The following is a 22,775-nucleotide window of genomic DNA, read 5'->3' as shown; positions in this document are numbered from 1 at the left end:
GATGCCAGCACAGGCTGTAATCATGCTGACTGAAATCCTACTTTTGAACCATTGCCACACTCTATTAAACAACTTAAGATTAATATGATTTTATCAGAGAGCTGATCTTACATTTGATCCTTGTGCAAAATAATCCTGAGGGGCATTGCTTTAACACAGCCAAAACAGCTCTTGTGAAGTGGAGCTTAATCCAGAAAACTCACTTTCCAGAAGCAAGAAATTGCCAAGAGAAAAAGATGATCCTGCATTTAACAGCCTTTGCATCATGCCAGGATATCAAGAGCTTCTCAGACCTCCTCCTGTTAGTTGTTAATTCCTTGTTAGTAGGAACACAGCTCTGTGCAAACAGCTGCAGAAGGAGGGAATTGTGTGGGGTGAACTCTGAACTTCCAGCCATCCCCTCCTCATTCTGTCCTCCCCCTAGCTCTGAAATACAATAAAATGCAGCCACCACCCTGTAAGTGGGATGCACTTACACAGATTTGACCCATATGTCAAATAGAAAGAGAATTACACACAGAAGAGAGGAAGGAAGGAAGAAAAAAAAGAGACAAAGTGCCAAATATCTCACTGAAGAAAATAAAAGTTTTTCTTTCCATTTGTATTTAAGCTTTTGACCTAGGTTCTTCAGCACTGTTGAACAAGACTATCTGCTTTATTATATTCCAACTTCTTACATTAAGATACAGAAAGTATTTGTGTTGGAAAGCCATTTAAGTGGCACTTCCACCATCTAGGTACAACAAAATCCTGGCAGTCATAAATTAATTACTTATTCTTCCAACTCTACAGTTGACACTACTAGTGTAAATCTCATCTCTAAGAACTACCAATAACAATTCCACAAATGTATTTTGTGAAAGCTCTGCCCTCCAATTTGTAGTCTGCTGTGGAATCCAAAAAAATCCCAATAAAAAGTAATAGTCAAGTAATTTATTTGACACCTCAGTCACAGGGGCTGCTAAGACAGGTATTGTCTTCCCTTCCACTCTCAAAAATAGCAGAGCAGCTTACTCTGCCATGCAAGAGAGTGAGAATTCAGAGGCAAAGATTCAAAAAAATACTTACTCATTCCAGAACTGAATCCACTGAAGACCATATCAGAAATAAAATAAAACTGAAGTTCTTAGAAAAGCTCACTGTAGTAGCTGAACAGAAACATCTAAGCCAGTTCTTTCAAGCAGAGAAACAAAAGCAAAACTGGTTACGCGTACGTGGGAGGAAAGAAGTACAAGGGTCCTTACTAGATTTTCTGTCTCTTTAATATCTTTATCTGCTGCAAAAGAGAAGCTGCTGTGGAAGCCCTGCACTGAATTAGCATTTAGTCCATGAATACAGCATTTGTGGGGAAAAGTCATTATAAAGAAACAGGCACAATCAAATAGATTTCATTATTATTGCCTCGCTGAAAAAAACCTATTCTTTTGGGGCTTGTCAGTCTTACTCCTACCCACTCACAGTAAGCATGAAACAGTAATCCTCTGGGAACAAAAAAATGAACTGGCAAATAGATATTGGAATTACTTGTTGAACAGTGATGATAAAGAAGATTAAATGTGTAAAACACGACCAAAAGCACTGAACAGTTCTTAGGAGTACAGCTGGAATAATTCACAAATATGAAATAAAACCAAGCTATATTCAGTATTTTTAAGCAAAAGGAGACTTCAGAAATCTACTGCCTATATACTGTTCTCTTACCCACACCACAGTCTCTCCAAGCACTTAACAGTGAAAAGTGAAGCCTGATGAAAGCAGAACAAACAAAATACTTTACAAATTCCTCCTGTTGCAGAGCACCCTTATGTCCCTGTACTCCCGAGGTTTCTCAGGCACTGCTGGAATTTAGGTTGCTGCTGTATCTTCTATGCCCCAAAACAAACTTTGCTAAAGAGACACGAGAATCCAAGTGCTTTTAAAAGTAATGAAATACAGAGAGAACCTTCTAATAGTGGCACTTCTGTTCAGTCTATGTGATTTCATATCCTCACATTCCAACAGCAGGGCAAAGCTTTCAGAACTAATTCAGGTCAACTGTTCAGAAAAAAATTCTTTTCCTGTCATGTGTGAGTCCCCAAGGAGTTAATAAGAACACTTCCATACCTGTTGCTGTCCACTTGAAAGGCAGCTGCCACCCTTTGCAAATACTTTATTAAAAGAAGAAATGAGAGAACATTAGTAACTCAAGCATGGCAAACACATTTTCCCTTCCAACAAATGTGCAGCACAGTAAACACAGAGTTACTTGTCACTACGTGACAGAGTGAACTAAGAGTTGCAAACACAAAAATTTAGCAGTAATTAAAGCCCTCGGGGTTTTCTTCAGGCAAAATACACACAAAAAAGAGACATTTTGCTGAGAATTACAGAATACATAACTAAAATACAAGTTATGGGGGAAAGGAAAAATTCTGCAGAAATCCAGAAACTCCCCTGTGCTCCAGGATTGTATTTCTGTGGTTTTTTTCCAAGAAATCTCCTCAAAACAATAAACTGCCTGTTAACTAATCCAATGGCAAAAAATATTATTCTGTTCTAAGTTAGCCTAAGAGACCACAGACAAATGCTCAGAAAAAGATGACTAACAAAGGCTGTTTTCATTCTGAAGGCTTGAAGATTTTCTTATCTGTAAGGTAATTCTAAGCACAGGCAGTAGAGAGAGAGACACTGAGACAGCTGTTCCACACCAGGAAACAAAGCTGAAGGATAGCAACCCCAAAATATTAGCCTGAAAAGCAGGAAAGTTGACAGTATAAAGAGAAATTGAAAGAAAGTAAAAGATTTCCTGTCAAAAGCCATTCCTTTTCAAACTAGCCCATTTTAATATATTATTGAGGTTAACTCACTTTGATGTATTTGCTTCAGCATAACTTTAAATATGGCTAAAACTCATTCCTCAAAACGGCAGAACAGGGACATAAGCAGATGTGGTTATTTTCACTAAAAGAAAAATCTTTGAAACTCTCTCCTAATCCTGTCAGCTGCAAATAAAGTTTCTGTTTAGAAAATGTGATATAGAGCTTCTTCAAAGATACACAGTTAAAAAGTGAAGTACTGTTTAGATCATCAAACAGCCTCCACATAAAAACAAACCCAGGAACCATCACTCCTGCTGGGGTCGTTCTGCAAGTGTAATGCAAGGTCTGGTACACAGGAACTCACTGAAATAAACTCCAGTAGCAAATAACCCAAAATCTGACATGCCCATCTCCCATCTACAGTTCATTAGAAAATATTTGTCAGTAAATCAGTATTTTAAGAACAGTCACAAATGCAAAGAAACTACCTGATACAGTCAAGTAACAGCTGCTCCATTCATTTAAAATTACCCTTTATTTCTCTCAAGGTTTTCCAACACGTCGTGCATTTTGGCACGATAGACTTTGAGGCAGTCAGCTTCAAGTTTTTTTAAATTACAAACAGTAGATACAGTAGGAATATTTTAAACCAATTTCTTCAAAATAAATGTCAAGTTAAGACCCTTAGCTTCAAAAGAGACTGCCACCATTTCATTTTCCTGATACAAAATTCAAGTAATTTTAAGAGTAGAAAACTGTCCCTATAAAACATCCTATTAAAATTTACCAGCATTCTGAAAATAAGCATAAAATTTCCAGTATCCATTGGGTGCAACTACACATTTAGAAAAATAACTCACTTTCAACAAAGGTCACTTGCTGAAGAAAAGTAAGCTTTCAATAGGATAAGTTCTCAGAACAAATGATAAAACATTTTCTCCTTAGATAAAGGATTTCATCCCTGTTCCATCTCTGCAATTAATTTATTTTTTTCTTCTAAGGGTGTACATTTCAGTATTGACAACGAATACAGAGACGTTTTCCCTTCGGTATAAACCAGCATATAGAATTATTGCTTACCAGAAACAACTGTAAACAAGATTCATTTGATTTTGTTTTTATGCTGTGATTTTCCTTTCTTTGGTTGGTACCAAATATACAGACCACCAAACTTTAGCTGTGTCACTTAACTGAATGAAAACCACGATCAATTTTTCCGATGATCTTGTATTTAGCATTCCTTGGGTTTTGGGTTTTTTTTCAATGAAGAAATGGGTTCACTGTGCTTTTCCATTTTCTCTCCTTACCCACTCTTTAGGACAGCAGAATGGAAAAACAAGTAGGACATGCTTACTTTGGGACTCAAGGCTCAGAGCAGATATCAAGAAATTTCCAACAATATTAGAACATTTTCTGTTTTCCTCCTTTTAGCCCAAAGTATCTCTGCTGTGTAGTAACAGTAACTTAGTTTCTTTTATCACCATCTTCCAGAAGATATCTATAAATAAATGTTTATGTAAAGAACACTGCTGTTGAAGAGGACAAAGAAAAATAAAATTAAGGATCAATAAACGATACTGCAATGTATCTTGTGCCATTCAAGATAGGAAGTCCTTCGTGTAGATGTGTAAGTCTTCCTGGGTGCATGAAGCTCCATCCTTTCCTGGGGGACTCAATGGAGCAGTTGTATCTAAGGAATTTACATCCACCTCCCTGTAGTAAAAACACAAACACAACAAACCCCAAACATTTATCTTGTGCTTTAATAAATTCCTTTTTATATATCCATTGCTTCAAATCATTTGCTATTATTAATAGGCTGGGTTTTTCCTTTTACCTTCTCTTAGCAAGGTTGTTTACATGACAACATCTTTAGAGCATCAATTAACAGACAAGTATTTGCAATCAGATTTCCCTTGTCTTGCTTTAGCATTCACTGGATAGCAACTCATTCAAGCAACAAATCTGACAAACAGACCTTTGATAACTTCACTATAGATTATACCAGAGAGAAGCAAATTGTGTTCACAGGCCTTTGTTTCAGGACTGCACCCATACCCAGGACAGCACTTCAACAAATCTTAATTAATTAACCTGGCTGCTGATTTCACTCTGAAGGTGTGCTTTTTAAAATAGTAAGTGTGCCAAGCACATTTATTGGTGTTAAGTACTATGAATGATAAAGGCTTATAAACACAACAGGTTAAATTTCTCTGTCAGTAAAAGCTGGATATTATTGCCACTGCACTGCCTAGCTCCACATTCTGGGGACTGTTTCATTTGAATCAGTATCAGACTAGAAAATAATTTAGCTCAGAAAAAAACCTAAACAGATACAAGAGTTAAAAATTTTCATTCTGTGGCTGATCTAAAAAAGAACCATTAAAAAAATTTACAGAAAAGAAGTCACTTGAGTCAACCTGGCACTATTTAAACTCTTTTTCAAACTGGTTTTCACTGTACAGAAATGAAGCATTTCAGAAATGTTAAAAATGAAATGACTAACATCTCCTAAGTTTTTCTTCAAACCCCTTCTCTCCTACCATCTGAAACCAGCTTGATCAATTCAGCCTGCCTGGATCAACAGTTCTGGATCCTGGAGTTGAGCAAATTTAGTGCTTGTCAAAAAACCACAAGGCATAATGTATCTCAATTTGTGATGTGCAGCTTCTCCTTCTCAGCTGGGTCTCTACATGTGTTTGGGCTCTAATGTTAGATACTCAAAGAACATTTTTTAAGCCAGTAACTCACCTGGAAGTCCTCTCCTACTTTGTTGAGGGCGATGTTGATTGTGAACGTAGAGGAGTCGTGGTGAGGTCTGAGTGACCGCTGCCTGTCAGGGCTGTATTTCACAACAAAGTTCAGCAGAGCATAGCCCTGCAACAAAACACAGTCAGACCTCAAGCTGTGAACTGCCAAATCACACACAGGATTCCTGGGATTTTGTTTAAAGCTGAGTTAAAATAAAAAATCAACAACATTCATCTTTAACTACTGCTATGCCACATATAAACTCCCAACCAAACCAAAGAGGTGTATTCATTAAAATATTTAAATTTAGTCACACCATGGAGTAATTTCTGCAAAAGCTTTAAACCCATACCTTGGTATAGTAGCCAGCAAACACTTTTAGTGTGACTGGGGCAATGAACTCTCGTATGAAATGCAGCCATTCATTATCCAGTCCTATTTGCTTCATGTGAATGTCATCAGTTGGGACATTTTCATAACCTCCAGAAATGCGGCTGTCCTAGTGAAAACAGCACAAATAGCTTGGATGGAACATGGGATGTTTCTGACATTTCAACAAATATTTATTTGAAATCTGCAAAATCACAAAACTGCAACAAAGCAACGTTTTGGGGGCTCTCTGTACTGCAATTCTACAGCTAACTGCCAAGGAAAAAGGTGTGCTGAGAGCAAAAATTCAAAGTTTTTATAGGATGAGCCAATATTCAGATGTGTACCTGTAAATAAAAGGGCTTCTCGGGATAATAAGCTTTATTTATTGAGCTGCAGATGAAACGGAATTTCTATCAGATCAAGAGACTACAGGCCTCAACTTGACAGGGTAATATTCGACAAAATAATTTGAAGATAAAAGGATGTTAAAATTCTTTCCAGAGGCTCCCACCTCTGGAAAGAATTATGACTATAGTTTTTCATGGTACATGAAATTATGACTATAGTTATCACTACAGTTTTTCATGGTATAAGATAAACATTCCTCTGATTTTAGTGGTAGTTAATAAATACCTTGAATTCTCTGAGAATGTTGACACAACATCTCATAACATTTTCAGGTAACTCCTTAGGGGGACAAGTCTGACAAATCAGTACTTAAGAGGTAAATGAGTAAAACTTGTCTGAACAGTTATCAACAGCCATCCGAATTCAGCTTTGGGTAACTGCCAGGTACCTGCTACAGAGCTGCACCTCTGTTAGTGTCTAACCTGCTGATTCAAAGTCTGCATTGGGTTTCTGTGGCACAGCTTGGGCAGCAGGGGAGCTGCAGAGGTGGCATTTGTGAGAAGCTCCTGGAAACTTCCCCAGTGGAGCCAATGCCAGCCACTGCAAAACAACTGCCACTGCCAAGGCTGAGCCCAGCAGTGACAGAGACAGCACCTCTGTGGTGGCAGTGCCTTGCAGAAAGGGGATAAATGGGGGAAAGGTGTTTTTAAAATGTTGTTTCATTGCTCATTGTATTACCAATTGAACCAGAGTACAAAGTAAACTAATTTCCTCCAACTGAGTCTGTTTTGCCCTGTGTGAGCTATTAAATGATCTCTCCCTTTCCTTATCTGTCAGGTCAAACTCTTTTATTTTACTTTCTCTCTCCTGTCCAGCCAAGGGCAGTGACAGAGTGACTTTGGTGGGTGCCTGGCATCCAGCCAAGGTCAGCACCACAACACTAATTGAAGAATGCCTCTAAATCTGCTGAAGAAGTAGCTACATGGTAGACTAAACTAAGCACTTCATCCCACAAAGCAGATGTTTCAGACCATTGGCAATTGTTGGGATTTATGTTTGTTGCAGTACACTGTGAGTTACTGTTGTAAAAGTAGTTAAGATCACTCATTAAGATTATGTTTACATAGGCTGACACTTACTTGGTGTTTTCCACCAGACCATTGCCCAAAATGCTCCATTTCTTCTACTAATTCATCACAGGCAGTGTCGGAAAATATGGGAAACCAAAACACATCTGGACAGGGCTACAAGAAAACCCCAAACAATTAAAAACTCGATTCTCAAGCACATTCTCACAAAAGCAAAAACTATGAGCTACATTCTAAGCCCTGACCCAGCACTAAGAGTGTGTCAGTGCACCCAACACCTTCTGTGCCTTACGGCTCTAAATGACAACCCTGGTCTTCCACATTTCAGGTTAATATGGGAAAACAGCTTAAAACTTAACACTGCTTTACACAGAGAAAACTTTTAGAGAGACAATGTTCATTAAATCACTGTCCCTAATTGTCACAACTGACCATCCAACACAAGTGCTCTGTCCAGATCAGTTGCATAAAAGCAAGCAGCCTATATCAAACGGCAGAAATTCAGTTCTAACCCAAAATATTAAAGAACTGTTTAGTCACAGACCAAAACAGCATTTGCATGGAAATATTTACTGCAAGCCAATTTATTATCAGTCAGTCACACAAATTTCTAAAAAACTACTTATACTCACCTGTTCTACTATGTTATCAGTGAAGATCTTTGAGTAGTTTGGATTTATGTAAGTTTCCTTCCAATCCTAAAAAAAAGTTATTAAAAAATATTACAACAGAACAATGACAATTGCAAGTGATAAAAAATTATTTATACTCTATTCATTTGCTTTACTGAAAGCACCAGAAACAATTTAAATTTTCTTATTCTCAAACAAACTCATTCCCATCCTGTCAAAAATCATGAAACCTGTTACCTCAGGGCCACATTTCCAATTTCATGCTCTGGTCACCAGCTGGCTTACTGATATGATATATTGTCATTTGCTTGGATGGGTAAAGAACACCTTTGAGCACATGATCAATATTTAGCACACAGGAAACAAAAGTTCTCCACATAAAGCCTTTAAATTTCAAGCCATTTATAATATATAAATTTATACTTTTTTTTAAATGAAATAACTTTTTAGCAATAATTAGATGCATACCACAGGATTCTCAAAGATCTGCCAGAGGTCATTGTGGTAGTGGGAAGTATTGTAATTGGCTGTAGAAAGAAGTCTTCCAAATTCATGTCTGTTGGTAATGTACATGAAAACACCCTATACCAATTAGAGAAAGCATCATTAGCAAAACTGTCCATCTTAGCAAAGCTTTAAAAAGGTTTTCATGATTGTGCTTTTATAAAATATAATCACACACTTGTACACATATATTGTAAAGGTGCTGTTAATTTAGCATTTTAATTTTCAAAGGGTTGACTCTAATCACCAACTACTCTTCATAACTTCTAGTTTACAAGCATTTACCTGCATTTATTTTCTAAACACATTAAACCAAAACATATATTGTTGAGAACATATGTAGAGTTATAGAAAGGAAAAAGCAGAGGAGTGATTGGTCAATTTGCTTTCCAGAAAACTTAAGCAGATGCACTGAAAGAATCTGATCTCAAACTGAAAATGCTCACACACAAGAAAACCAACATCTAGGGTTTAGTTTCAAATTAAAATCCGAAAGAATAAGCTAACAATCAAAGGGTTCATGAGAGTCAGAACAAGAAACTTATTTCAAAGTATTCACTACATGATCCGTCTGGTGAATTGGCCTGAAACAAAAAGATATTGGCAAATACAGCACACAAGAACATTCAGATCAGCGTCCAAAACAGCTGAGCACTCTGAAGTCTGTTCATTTAATTATATGGAAGATATCAAGTAAGATACAGCTTTATTATCAAGCTATTAAGAGAAGGTATTAACAGAACTCCCTTGATTAGAAGTAGTAGCAGAAAATAGTATTTTCAAAAGAAACTTAGGTTCTAGGAAAAATAGTATTTTTGAAAGAAAGTTAGGTTCTAAGTTTCTAAAAGAAACTTAGGTTCTAAATTTTTTAGTTTAAGGTTTTTCAGACTAAAACTTTTCTTCTGAAATATTTGTGACTTTTGGATTTCCAGCAGATGAAGACATTACCATTTGGGTACTTTGGTACTTCTGTATATGTTTTTGTCTGAAAAAGAGTTAAACTGTTAGAAAGATTAATCATTATGTTAAACATGCCCAGTTCTGGGCACTTACCAAATCAAAAAATAGCTGCAGCAGGGAGACTAAGGAGGGCCTGGGTGAAAAAAAACAGCTTAAAGTGACAATGTGGTCACTGAGGGGGCCTGGCAGACCTACAAGTGATCTGAGCTTTACTCCTTCCTAGGACTGCTCCATCCATTTTAGCTACAGAAGCGTGTCAGCACACCTTGACCGCAGAAGCACTGAGAAGCCCCCCTGAGGAAACCAAGAGCCTCCCTGAGATGCTTTCAGCTGGGCATGAAAAACCTGTCCCTGGCAAAAACCTGAACCTCAGCAGACTGAAGAGAAAGCCAGAGCAGTATTTCATCAGAGGAAGTGGACAGAGGAGAAGTATCTTCCTGTGGTAGAGTGATACTGCATGTAATAATAACTAATTAATAAAAAACAAATAAAGCAACACCTTTGGGGCTCTGAGCATATGGAATGTTTCCGAAGAAGGGGAGTCTTTTTCCCTTTGTAAAGTCTAAAATGAAGGAGAATCATCACATCAGTTTTCTGACACAATCTCTTTCTCTTTTCCCAGCTAGTTTTAGGTTTCCACAGGTACATCAGGGAAATAGCAGCCTTTGACCAAAAGCTGATATGCCTTTACAGACAACATGCATCTCCAAGCAAAGCTCTTCATACACATGTCAAAGCTGTTTCCACCAGCCCCTTCTTATCTGCTGCAATACAAAACCAAGCACGTTCGAAACCCTCCTACAGCCCAGACTGACAAAGAGGAAAAGAGGAAGCAATTTTCTCATGAGCCAGTCAGATTAGTTTAATGAGCACATGGAAAGCACAGGTCTTGCAGGAACTGATGCTAAGGAGGTTTGGATACAACAGGACTGAACGGGGATGTTCTGAAGAATCAGTACAAACAGAGGAGATCATGCCTTGTTATGAGGGAATAAAAAAATTAATACTTGCCAACTTTTCTTGTTCAATTCAGCAAAAATATTTTTCAATGCTATAGTGTCTGGAAATAGGTCTGGTTTAGGTCTTATTTGTCTCTGTGCTGAAACTAGTGTAAATATCAGTAGAAATATGGATTTACAGATTCATAACTTTACAGTACAAATAAGTTCTCTCATTACTTCCAGGTTAACACAAGTAGTATTTATCTGATACAGTTTTAATTTATCTAGAAAAATTAATGAGAAATTCATGCTCCCTAAGATTCATACCTTTTCTTAAATCACCCAGGCTTTTTATTTAACACTGCCCATCTTTAGTTTCAATACATATCTACTTAATAAAAAATGGCAAAACATTCCAAATTAGTCTGCTGGAAGTTTCACACTGTATAAAAATATGCATGATAGAGATGATCCAAATGCATTGATAAATTTTAAGTCATACACAGCAGAGCAGTTGAGCCCTCTTTCCTCTACTGAGGTTGTGCCAAGGAGAAAGATATTCAACCTCAACAGAAATTTTCAGGGAGTTTAACTGGAAAACACCATGCAGTCATTGCATCAGTGTATTGGCCTCTGTTCTCAACAATAAAAAAAAATACACCTGAACAGTTTTATCACACAAAAATTGGCCAGTACTTTGACTTAGAAGTAAAACATACTATCCAAGATCAATCAAGCGAAGCAGCCTATGAGTACAGCAGGACTCAAAGAAATGTGTATATTTGCAAGCAAGCTGTTACAGATACACCTTACCATCTCCCTGGCATTCCTGCAGAGGGCCATATCAGGATCCAGCTTATCACGCATGAAGTAGTTCTTTTCTTTCATCTCAGATCTCAGAGTCTGTCCCTTAATTAAGTATATATTAGCCATGTAAGGGATATTCCATACTCCTCTGTTGAAAATAAGAAAAAGAAAAACCAACACAAAAATAGTTTAAAGCTATGAAAACTGATTTGTTGCCTATTCTGTTAAATCAGCATCTCTGTATTTGCTGACAAGACTAAGCAAGATGCGAGGAGAAGAAGCTGAAAGGTTCCCAAGACACTTGGAAAACTACATCTGGACATCTCAAAAGTAGGCGTAGGCAGTAATTCAATTTTTATGAAATACTGTTATAAAAATATTGCAAGGTCAAATTCTCTACGGAATTTTAACTACACATGTACTTCATGTTTCCATAGTTAAGGCCATCAGTCAAACTCTCTTTTAATATTATTTTACAATACCAGATGGAGAAAGTAACTCCAAAACAGATTTTTAAATGAGTTTAAAGACTTCACTGAGACTCCACACAGTTGGTCTGACCTCCTCACACAAATACCCACAGACCACAGTAGGCCATGTATTTATGTGAGTTGAGCCAATTTCAACACAAAAGCATTGCTTTCAAAATGCTCCCTCTGCAGATTCCCCCCCCTCCCAGTGCCACAAGCACATCTTTTAGAACAGGAGGACTGAAAACAAGCCAGTCCTATTCAAGCAGTCTGTTTCAGACCCTTCTGTTCTTCAGAGCAAAGAAAAGGCATCCCCATATGGAACAGTCAAGCTTAGAACAACTTACATCACATTAATTCAGGGGAGGGTTAAACCCAAAAGTTTATCCTTGACACAAGAAGAGCCCCTCAAGATATATGTGACATCAGATACAGAATGAAACACACAAAGAAGTTATAGCTGTTCCATTGATTGAGCATTGGCCCCAAGGAGATGACAAAGTCATTTAATGAATACAACAACCATTCCTTTTGCCTGAGGTTCCAGGGATGTAGAGTTTTGGGTTTGCTTTTTGTTTCTCTTGCGTTTTCTGTACTGTACATTGGCGGAGCAACCAGACATCATCAGACAGGTACCAGTAACGGCTGTGTCCAGACCTACCACCACTAGGCTTAAACACTTGACTTTTTTTTCAAGCTGTGAGTGGGAATAAACAAGTGTATTTCTATGAAACAGAAAACACAAAACAACATACCTAACCTCATCTCTCCAGGAGTAATACCATACTTGTATATCTTCATGCAATATGTTGATAATATACACTGGATGCCCTGACTTTAACAATTAGTTCACAGTTACTTACACTCTATTCCCTTGGACAATGTCCACATAATCTTCTGATCGAGCATAATAACCATCAGGGCTCAGAGCACCCCAGAAATTGGACCAAAGCTTCCCATGGCGAGTTACTAGTGGAGCAATTATCTTCCTGTGAAGTGACAGATTGAATAAGAAAATATGAAAATCTGAAATTGAAATTCACATCAGGAATGCCTGTTTGACAGGAACAAAATGCTTTGTGAATTGATGGGCCTCAAGCCTGTTATGAACTATGGCAATGAAATACCACAAGTAAACAAAAGAGAATTTAACTCTGCAAAAACAAACAGGATCATATTTTCTCTGGACAGACCCCAGAGAATCCTTTCAATTTAGAGGAAATTCTACAAAATAAGAGATTTACTATACCTGTTCTGTTCTATCAGTATTCTTAAAGTTTTTGGGTTTGTCAGCACGACATCTGCATCTATGCTTAAGTAATAATCACACGTTTTATCCTGGCGACAAAGGTCCCTAAAAACACAAAAAGGAATTATTAACTCATGTTAATAACAGTGTCCACATGGACGCATGTCCAGAAAAAATTCAAAAAACAAACACACACAAAGATTTAAAAAAAAAAAACAAACTACAAGTAAGTACTGAACTGATTCATTGCATTAAAAGTCCTCTGCAGCACAGTATTGTAAAGAAAGATGTCCTTAGAATTACAGTAGTTTCATTAACTAGAAGATTAAAATACATAGATTAGACGCCTTATATTTTTCTTTTAATTAACTAAGTGGCCTCTAGCTTTTACCAAGTTCTGTAATACCTTCTATAGAGTGCCCTAATAGAAAATGGGGCAGGGGGAACATGCCATTAATTTCTATAGCTGGCTATCAGTACAATCACTTAACAGTGAAGTATGACCTTATTTAGTAAGCTCCTCTAGCAAGAGGCTGTAATGCTGGCTTTGGAAAAAGATTCCACAGATGCAATCTGAATGGTAATTGAAACCTTATGGAGGGTATAGGACAAAAACTTATAAACTTATATAAAGAAACATATATTTAAAGAACTCTTCTTTGTCTTTTTGACCTACAAGAACAACAAAGTTGGTAAAGAGAAATATAAACCAATTGCAAAGCCAGTGAATTTATACCGGAGAAAGTAACTGAATGTCTCCATACACTGTTCCTATCAGTTGTGATTTTGATTTCAGAAGCATAAACTGCACAAATTCCCATGCTTTGAAGAGAAAGACAAAGAAAACACATTCTACTGTAAATATGAAACATTCACAGATTATGTTTGTATGTTTCTGGTAAGGTTGACTTGCTAGGCCAAAACTTGGTACAGTGAATTCAGCTTTCCTATGCCATCAGAGTAATCAGAGATTATAAGAAATCAAATATACTTTTAGAGAAGGTGGAACAATTTCCTCAAGTCAATATGACAGCAATAGCTTCCTATCATGCAAGTGGCATTACTGAATTTGTCTATTTTCCCTATCTTAATTCCACCATAACAGCTCGAAACATTAATTCTTGTTTTAAAATATCTATAATCAGTGATTTAGTTCAAGTTCCACTTGATTTGATACCTTTTATACTGCACTTGGCATCAGATGTAAATTTTTTTCCAAAAACATTCAGCTCCTTTATCCTTATTCTAGTGAGGAAAATAGACCTGAGACCAGACTTGATCCCAGTCTAGGGTTCCAGCCACAACACTTGCCAGCACTACCCCAAAAGCAGGTAAACCCTCTGCTGCTAACAAAAACACGAAGAGAATTAATTTGAATTATAAAAATGTGATGAAGTGGAACAAATTTATATTTAGTTATAGGCAAATATACCTGGAAAATTAATTACGTAATAGCAAAATGCATTGTCCTTTAACTTTTGCCTTCTTTTCTGCCCTCATTCCTTTTAAATCCAGACCCAGAAAATTCTATTCCAACTGGTCCCACGTGCTTTGTGTTAGAAACCTCCTGTGCCTCATTCATATAATAATCCAAACCACAAAATACTAAATTCAAAGTTTTGGTCTAAGTCACACTCAGTCATTCAGTACTCTATTGAGAGCTCTCTAAAAGCGTTCCTGTCCTAAACAGTCAGGAAATTTCAGGGTTACATTTTTCATCCTATTTCTTTCTCTACAGTGTTGAAGACTGGACCACCACATGGCAGAACTTTTCCTTCACATCTGACATGATGGCTTGTATCTGAAAATGCTGGAAGAATTATGCTGCAAGCACGAAGTTCTGACATTTGGTGATCCTTTGCACTTTAAGGTCACTAAAAAAAAAAAATCTCTCCAAAACACTACAGGTTTCACATGGAGGGAAAGAAAGTGATAAAAGGTTCAGTCAAAATTAATAAAGCAAGCACACTCTCCAGAAATTAGTGCATCTTCTCTTTAGGTTTTCAGTGTTGCCCAGTAGCTTTGCCCAAGGAAATAAATGTAACCCTTTCTATCCTCATGCTTGGCAGTATTGCATTCTCACAGTGCATGCTAACCTCTCCAGAGGTAGAAATCCCAGATTATATGTGAAACTACTTGTATGCACATCCAAGTCACTCCAAGGAACACAGCTTTCTGGCAAAGCTCATGTGTAAAATGCTTCCTTATCTACATTCAAAGGCTAAACTCTTCAATCTACTTGCTTTCCACCCCACCTGCTCTGAAGTAAGACCAAATGTTGAAAAGAAAGCTGTGTCTTTGTATATCACTTAGAGCAATTTCAGTGCAGCAATTAACAATTCAGAAGAAAGCCAAGAGTTTTGGTTGGCAGTGTGAAGTGAAGCTCATCAGTTTAAAGTATTTTGCAATCAGAGTGATGTTTGACTGAGTTTACAAACCACAAGTCCATCTGGAAGAGTGACCTCATCTGAAAATGGGAGAATGTCACAGCTCTTCCCTTCATCACACTTTCCACTGAGATAGTCCAAGGCTCTGCTTGGTTGTGACAGAGACATATTTTCCACCCAATTTCTCTGCCATCGAGCCTTCTCTCTTTTTTTTAGACATAGTTTGAACTTGCAATTAATCAAGTTATCATTTTGAGACCTCTCAGTTCAGAAATACAGTTCCAAATATGGACTGCACGCCCAGAGGGAGAACACTTAAATCATTTGACAGACCTCTGAAAGAAAAGGTGTTCCAGATGCAAGTCTGCAACCAAAAGCCTCGGTGACATCTCCTGCCATTTAGGGTTACATTTTGCATCTCTCCAGACACCCACAATGTGCACATTCCCACTTAAAAGCTGAGATAAATGACATTTTTAATAAAGTTTTGGAAAATTCCTACCCTGTTCTGTTACTAATATTTTTGAGGGAAGAACAAAAAAGGAATCAACAACCCCAAAAGAGAAATCCTGAAGGCTGTAAGTACCAGGAGCAAAAAATATTGTGGAAAACATACTTTTTATAAATAAAAGCTCAGAAATGAATATTTCCCAACTTCCCGTTATTACTTGAACATATTTAATTGCTTTTCATGTTTTCTGTCATAACAAATTCTGTAACAGCTGGCTGAAATCTCATCTGCAACCAAGGCAAAAGCAAAGATGATTTTTCCTTCAAGAAAAAAAGAACTAACTGTAAGAATTCATACCTTAGAGACAAAGGCTAAAAAAAAAAAAAGACATGAAACACTTGAGTGGCATCTCCAAGTGTTGCTATAAGTCAGTAGGTTCTACCAAAAGATGACAGGTTTCCAGGTCTTTGGGTGAGATTTAGTATCACTATAGATACTGATGACACTGAAGATTCTGCCTTACGTTGTCCATATAACAACATAAAGGAAAAGGCAACTCCAGAAACTCTACCTCAGTTACAGTAACATGCACCAAAAAAAGTTTGTCATGAGTGTACATCTGCTTTAGAGAGTACTAGAAACAGAGAAAGAATGATTTATAAACATGTGAATGGGTGCTTAGGGTACCACTAGACATCTGCAGCATTTCCTAGAAAGGCGAGGGGAGAGGTGTGGACCTCAGCCAGAGATCAGCCTTCAGCACAACAAAGCCCCATTCAAACAAACTTCCAAGAACACTACAGGGACTCAAGACCTTCATTCTTTCAGCTGAGCCTATGAACAGCCTATGCTCAACCTCTGAACAGAAATGGCCTTTGGAAATTAACTTCTCTGCTCTGACACTCAGGGAAGATCCGGCAGAAGAGTGAGTCCAAGTGTTATCATGGAGTGAATCCTGCTGCAGGGCCACAGCAAGGTGCTCCTGATCCTGGTGGGATCCTGGGCTGAGAATTCAACTCCATCACGTGGCTGATGTGCTGGGAGAGCTACAAGCCACTCTGCAGGGGCCAGCTGCAGCACTAAAGGGCTGACATGGGATACAAACTCCAAGGTTCAACTTCAGGTACAGAAAGTGCCAGGTTTAAAAGCTAAAGTTTTGGATACTCTAGTAAGAGCAAAAGAAAAAAGCAAGACCAAACATAAGATAAAGTCAGTTGCCTTTGTGAGAAACTTCTGCTTGAGCACTTCTGAAGGATATTCCTGCCTCTTTGAACCACAGGAGGAAAGAGAATTCAGTCACCTGCACATGCAGGTCAAGCTTTAACCATATGTGTACTTAAATATAATGTCACTTAAGAAAAAAGAGTAAGCACTAGCACAAAGAGCAATTGTTTAAAGTATATCCAATGCAAAAATGAAAAAAATTCTGCAGTAAGGTAGCTGTAAAATAAAAAAAATACTAAGCATTGTCTAGGCCATCATCACAAGCCAAGATGACAGACTACTGAAGTAGCCAAACCAAAAAGATTTTTTCACAATGACAAACAGCTTTTTATATTAGACAGAAACCCTAAAACACTTGACAATTCATGTCTTATATCTAGATCTTTTCTGCCACAAAAGCTCCCATTTTTACAGGTGAAGATGTAAACATTAAAGGCACAAAATAATACATGTGGCAAGATGGAAAATGTGAGCGTTTGCATCAATATAACAGATTTATAAATTAGAACCTACATTCCCATGTTCCGGGCTTCTGCTTGACTCAGGTTTTCTTCAGGCCCAACAATTTTAATATTTCTGATAATGTTCTTGGCTTTTTCCCAGAATTTCTTGATGTGCTTTTCATGGTAAACCTCCTGTAATCATGTAAACATTTTTTATTGCAAATGCAAGGCACCAATAAGTATGAATCATAAACACAGTGTCCAAGAACACACTGTATTCTCTCCTAAAGAAACAGATGCCAAACAGTGTTTGAAGATATTCCAGTGTATCTGTCATTAAAATGAACCTCCTCTGTCCAAAACTTTAGGAAAATAATCCCACACATCAGCAGTATTAATCAAAGCTGTACAATAATGCAAGATTCACAAACTATCAATGCAGTATTTTTCAGGATATTTATGTTACAGTCTTTAAAACCCATCTACAACCTCAGTGGCATGCAGAAGGTTTTTATGCTTCTCCAGAATCACTTTAGCGAGGGAGCTGAACCTGCACCAAATTGTACAGGCACAGCCATTGCTTCTTTAAAATGAAGTCCCACTGATTGTTCATTTAATTTCTATTTACCTTCCTCCTTACCTTTCTATTTATCTCTATTTAATAGCTCTTAGCTGCATGCAGTGCTTCCAAACCAGCGCCCTCACTGCAGCTGTTGCCTACCATGGCTGCCATTAAAAATCCCGGGTAGGGGTTTTCCCCCTCTATAATAAAAAGCTGTTCAGTCTTTATATTCCATTTCAAATACCATAAAACTTTTGGCTGAAGCTACAAAACCAACACAGCCTACAATTTCCATGTGCCCATCTCATTTATACCCTCAAAATCCCCTTACAAAACCACAATGAACACTTTAGAGATAAACTCTACTTCTATCACTGAACTCCTTTTTGCTACCATATCAACAGCAATACATGCACAATGAAGAGGGGTACAACTAAATTTTACTCCCATTTCTCTTCCAGCCTCTTTTTTTTTCTAAAATAATTGCAAACATTTGACACCTCACTCACTAAAATCACAGTATCACAGAATTATTTGGGTTGGAAGGGACTTTAAATATCATCTCCTTCCAACCCCCCTGCCTTGGGCAGGGACATCTTCCATTGGACCAGGCTGCCCAAAACAGCAATACTGACTGAAGTCACTGGGGAAGTATCAGCAATGCCAGATCATTAGGTAATTAGCAGGGAGTTTTCAAAAACAACTTCTCTGCAGTGCCCGTCAAAATATATCTGAACACACCAATCTTTCCATGGGACCCAGCAGGAGTGCCAACAGAAACAAAAATGCACTGGGATATCAGCAAGATGAACAAAAGGTCCCATGTCAACTGTCAGGTGACAGTTTCAATAATTTGGTGTCACTGTTGCTCAGTCCTGAGGTGGTCAGCAGTTGGCCCAGGTGGTCATTGCAGGTCCCATCCAGCTGGAACGGTTCTGTTCTTATTTTACTCTATTGTTTTATGTCAGTCAGTACTTCCTCCAGAAGCACACACTCCAAAATACATTTTTTTCATTAGTTAAATAATCTAAGCAGTTTCTTTAAATAGACTTCAGTAAGTCCTGACACAATTTCATTTAATTTTTCCAGCTCTGCATACTAAACTCTGAAGGATTTTTTTCTTCCTATGCATTTTAACTGTGTTCTTATATCAAATCCATGTACTCCACACTTTGATTCATTGCATAATTTCCAAAACTGAAGCTTTGTACAATGATAAAGTCATACTTACATTATTATGAACGAAGATACTGAGTGCCTCCCGTGGGTAGTCCAGAGTCAACAGTCTGTCTAAAAATTTAGGTAGGAAAGGAGTGGGTTGTTCAATGAAAACACCAATTTTTACTCTTGGATATTCCTAAAAAAAATGATATTTTGATACAACCAATAAGACTTGCCTCTTTTCTACAATTAGTTACAGTAAAGAGCAACTAATGTCATGTAGCAAACTTAGTCCACACAGCTTTCAAACAATCAAAACCAGTGTGCTCAGCAGTGCTATGCACCCCATTTATTTCCACTGGCTTCACAAAATAAGCAAAGATAATGGATTTAATATTGGTATGAAACACACACTGGAAGTAGAAAATTATGTAATATGGTTTTAAAGTTCTTATTAAAAAAACAAAACACTAAAACAGCAAAAGAATAATTTAAGGAAATACACCTAGAACAGAATGGCAAATTTTTTTTTTTTTAACAGGGTACAGACACAGATTAAATTTACAAGAAAATATAGAGGAGAGCAGTTTTTTAAAAATAGTTAAAGAATAAATACCACTACATATTTTACTCAGCTGTACCTTAAGCCAAAGACTGCAATATCCTTCTATAAATGCATATGCACTATTTCTCCCCATTCACTTTAACTGGGCCCTGCATTCCTTCCCTACTCACTGATTTTAGAAAGATCTTCACTAAACTAACATAGCTGCTATCCTTACATCCAAGAATACTGAACTTTCGGGGCCCTTATTTTAAAGTGAATTCACATATTTTGATGGTATTTGGCTGCTTTGTATGTGCTTGATAGAAATCATGAGATCATGACCACTAAAAGAAACACAGACAGCACTTTTGTGTAGTCCTTAAGTGTATTACTGCAGCATGCAAGACAAAAAAAATTTAACCTTCAAAGGCCTCAAATCCTACACAAGGAAATACACAGACTAAAAATTATTTCCATCTCCAAACCAGACAATTACTATAAAAATCTAATCCATTACAAGACTCAGAGAGAAACCTTATATGAGCATAAAAGCTCTTTAAACAGGCCAACACCCACTTGAGAAGTGTCTGGATAAAGCATCAACACATGCTGAGGTTTCACAGCGTCACAGTCTACATGGGAACCCAGAAACACCCAGTGCTTGCCCTGACCCCTCCTGCTCACAGCTGCAAACCTCATAAGGACTGCTGGGGAAGCACAGCCACACAGACACCCCAAAAACTGCAGATCAGCAGGACACTGCTCCATCTCCAACAAAGCACCTGTGCCCCTCTGTGGTGACACTGCTGAGGCTGGCACAGGCACTGGTGCCTGTTGAGCTTGAGAGGGTCCCCAGGACGAGGTGAGAGATGAGAATCTGACTCCATGTTCTCAGAAGGCTGATTATTTTATTATAATTATATTATATCATATATCATGATATAAAATATAACATATATTTTACTTTATATTCTATTTTACTTTATTTTTATGTTATATTGTGTTATATTATATTATATTATAAGAATGCTATACTAAAACTCTACTAAAGAAAGAGAAAGGACACAGACAGAAGGCTTAACAAAAATGAATAATAAAAACTCGTGACCAACTCCTCAGAGTCTGACACAGCTGATGGTGATTGGTCATTAAGTAAAAACAACTCACATGAAACAAATCCAACATGTACCTGTTGCTAAACAATCTCCAGCCACATTCCAAAGCAGCAAAACGGGGAGAAGCAAATGAGATAATGTTGGTTTTTTCTCTGAGGCTTCTCATCTTCCCAGGAGAAGAAATCCTGGCGAAGGGGTTTTTCAGAAAATATGACAGTGACAGGTGCCCCTGATGGCCAGGGACAAGGAAAGCTGCCCAGGCTAAGCTGGGCACACTGAGCCACAACTGCTGCAGCCACTGTGCTTTGTAATTTGTCTAACTCAGAATCATTCTCCCCTTGTTCTCCAGGGAAAGAGGAAGAGGTTCAGGATGCATGTGCAAAGGCTATGGGGACAATGAGGAATTACTGACACTGCTTCATTACACTGATATGTGAACTGCTTGGCTCTGAACACTGAAATCTCAGTGAGACCAAAGCACAATGGTGTTTAAAAAATTAGGGGGAAAAATTCCTGTAAACTGCATCTCCTCAAAGCACAGAGTTCATCAATTCAGACCTTGGTTTACCACAAAGAATTGTCACTGCATAATGTGAATCTAGGTCACAATGAGCATTCTGAGTATGTGAAATCAGAAGTTGCCTCTCAGCAAAACCTCTTTGGGAATACCCAGTCTGCACCCAGATGTTGCATTTTCTCTGATAGATTTTCTCATTTTCAGTGAGGTCATGTATTTGACTTTTAAAGTTTACTTTTTAATAAACAGTAGCTGAGTGCAAGACAATTTTTGGAAGACACACAGGACAATGTCTCAGTACAATTGCACAGAACAAAGTCCAGGATCTCCTGCCACAAGAGTTGCCAGTGAAATGAGGAGTGAGATGATCCTTTTCAGCCACATTGGAAAGTCTCCACACCAGTAAGAAGCTTTAGCATTTAAAAGCATTTCTAGGGAGGTTAAGTTGGGCAACAAACTCAATTTAGGCTTCAGGAAAAAAAAAAAAAAAACACAAACCAAAAAATCTTTAAGAATGTAGCAACAATTTTCACTTATTGAGTCCAGGTGCCCTCTTCAACTTATTTTCCATTATGCTGCTTCTACCTGAACAGATGGTTAATTTGGGGGTGGCACAGGCTGCTGACATTACCAGAAGAGAGCAGTTTTTGCACACCTCAGTCATGACTGCAGCCCAGAAGATCCTGTTTCTGTCAAAAGGACAAGGACTGAGCAAAACACCTTGCATATGTACCTCTGAGCTCCTTTGTAGGCAATCCCAAAAAAAAAGCAAAATCCTCAGAAGATATGAATGTATAAATGCTGGCAGTTAAATAAAACAATATGGAGAAAATTATTAGAGGCACAGAACAGGAACTGCTCTTTCCACTGAAAATTTCTCGTTAAGTAGCAACCAGACTGGCCTGAACAGAGAGCACGTTCAGAAAATGAAATCCTGCTGGTACTTAGAAATGTCTGAAGTAAACACCTCCCCTGAGGCCAAGGAAAAGCCTTGTTATTTCTTCTGGCAGAGTGAGTGAGGCACGAAGTCCAAAGAATGCATTACAGGAAAGAAGACACATTCCAAGCAGATGTATATGAACTATAGGAAGCTATCCAGTAAATCATTGCATCCCCCTTACTGGCTTTCAAGGTTTAACTGCTCCAAAACTACATCTTAAATACCAACACCATTGGAAAAAAATTTTTGACAACACCTTTTCCTCAGGTAAAATTTATGATGGGAGTGCATACACTATCTAATTATAACACCATTCAAATGTTTATCTTAAAAGAAAAATAAAATTTAAAAACAGAGAAAGAATCTGAAAGTTATTAAAATTCCAGCAAAAACTTTTTTAGTTTATATTCCAGTCCATTAGCTACTTATTGCCCAGAAATTCTTTCACTTTTTCCTTTCATTACAAAGACAACAAGCCACTATTTCTTTCATGCTATCCTTAACATGA

The 22,775-nt window shown here is 37.6% G+C and overlaps 1 protein-coding gene across 2 annotated transcripts in view; it reads right to left on the bottom strand.

The window, feature by feature from the left end:
• Nucleotides 1-3,314: 3,314 nt before the first annotated feature.
• The window catches only part of PLOD2 (procollagen-lysine,2-oxoglutarate 5-dioxygenase 2), a 48,529-nt gene continuing 29,068 nt past the window's right edge, over nt 3,315-22,775 (bottom strand). Inside the window, exons 9-20 of one of the 2 annotated variants that reach the window (XM_030954135.1) lie at nt 19,219-19,344; nt 17,496-17,617; nt 12,921-13,025; nt 12,535-12,660; nt 11,208-11,349; nt 9,953-10,015; nt 8,458-8,571; nt 7,990-8,055; nt 7,409-7,513; nt 5,902-6,048; nt 5,550-5,675; nt 3,315-4,511 (exon numbers count right to left, since the gene is read on the bottom strand). In XM_030954135.1, coding sequence (XP_030809995.1) covers nt 4,356-4,511; nt 5,550-5,675; nt 5,902-6,048; nt 7,409-7,513; nt 7,990-8,055; nt 8,458-8,571; nt 9,953-10,015; nt 11,208-11,349; nt 12,535-12,660; nt 12,921-13,025; nt 17,496-17,617; nt 19,219-19,344 — 1,398 coding nt within the window. In that variant the 3' untranslated portion in view covers nt 3,315-4,355. The remainder of the gene's footprint in view (nt 4,512-5,549; nt 5,676-5,901; nt 6,049-7,408; nt 7,514-7,989; nt 8,056-8,457; nt 8,572-9,952; nt 10,016-11,207; nt 11,350-12,534; nt 12,661-12,920; nt 13,026-17,495; nt 17,618-19,218; nt 19,345-22,775) is intronic. The other variant, XM_030954137.1, reaches the window with a different exon arrangement.

Source organism: Camarhynchus parvulus, chromosome 9, assembly GCF_901933205.1.
Source record: "Camarhynchus parvulus chromosome 9, STF_HiC, whole genome shotgun sequence".
Taxonomy (NCBI): Eukaryota; Metazoa; Chordata; class Aves; order Passeriformes; family Thraupidae; genus Camarhynchus; species Camarhynchus parvulus.
Note: the sequence above shows the minus strand (reverse complement) of the source record. Positions and strands in the feature narration are given on the sequence as shown.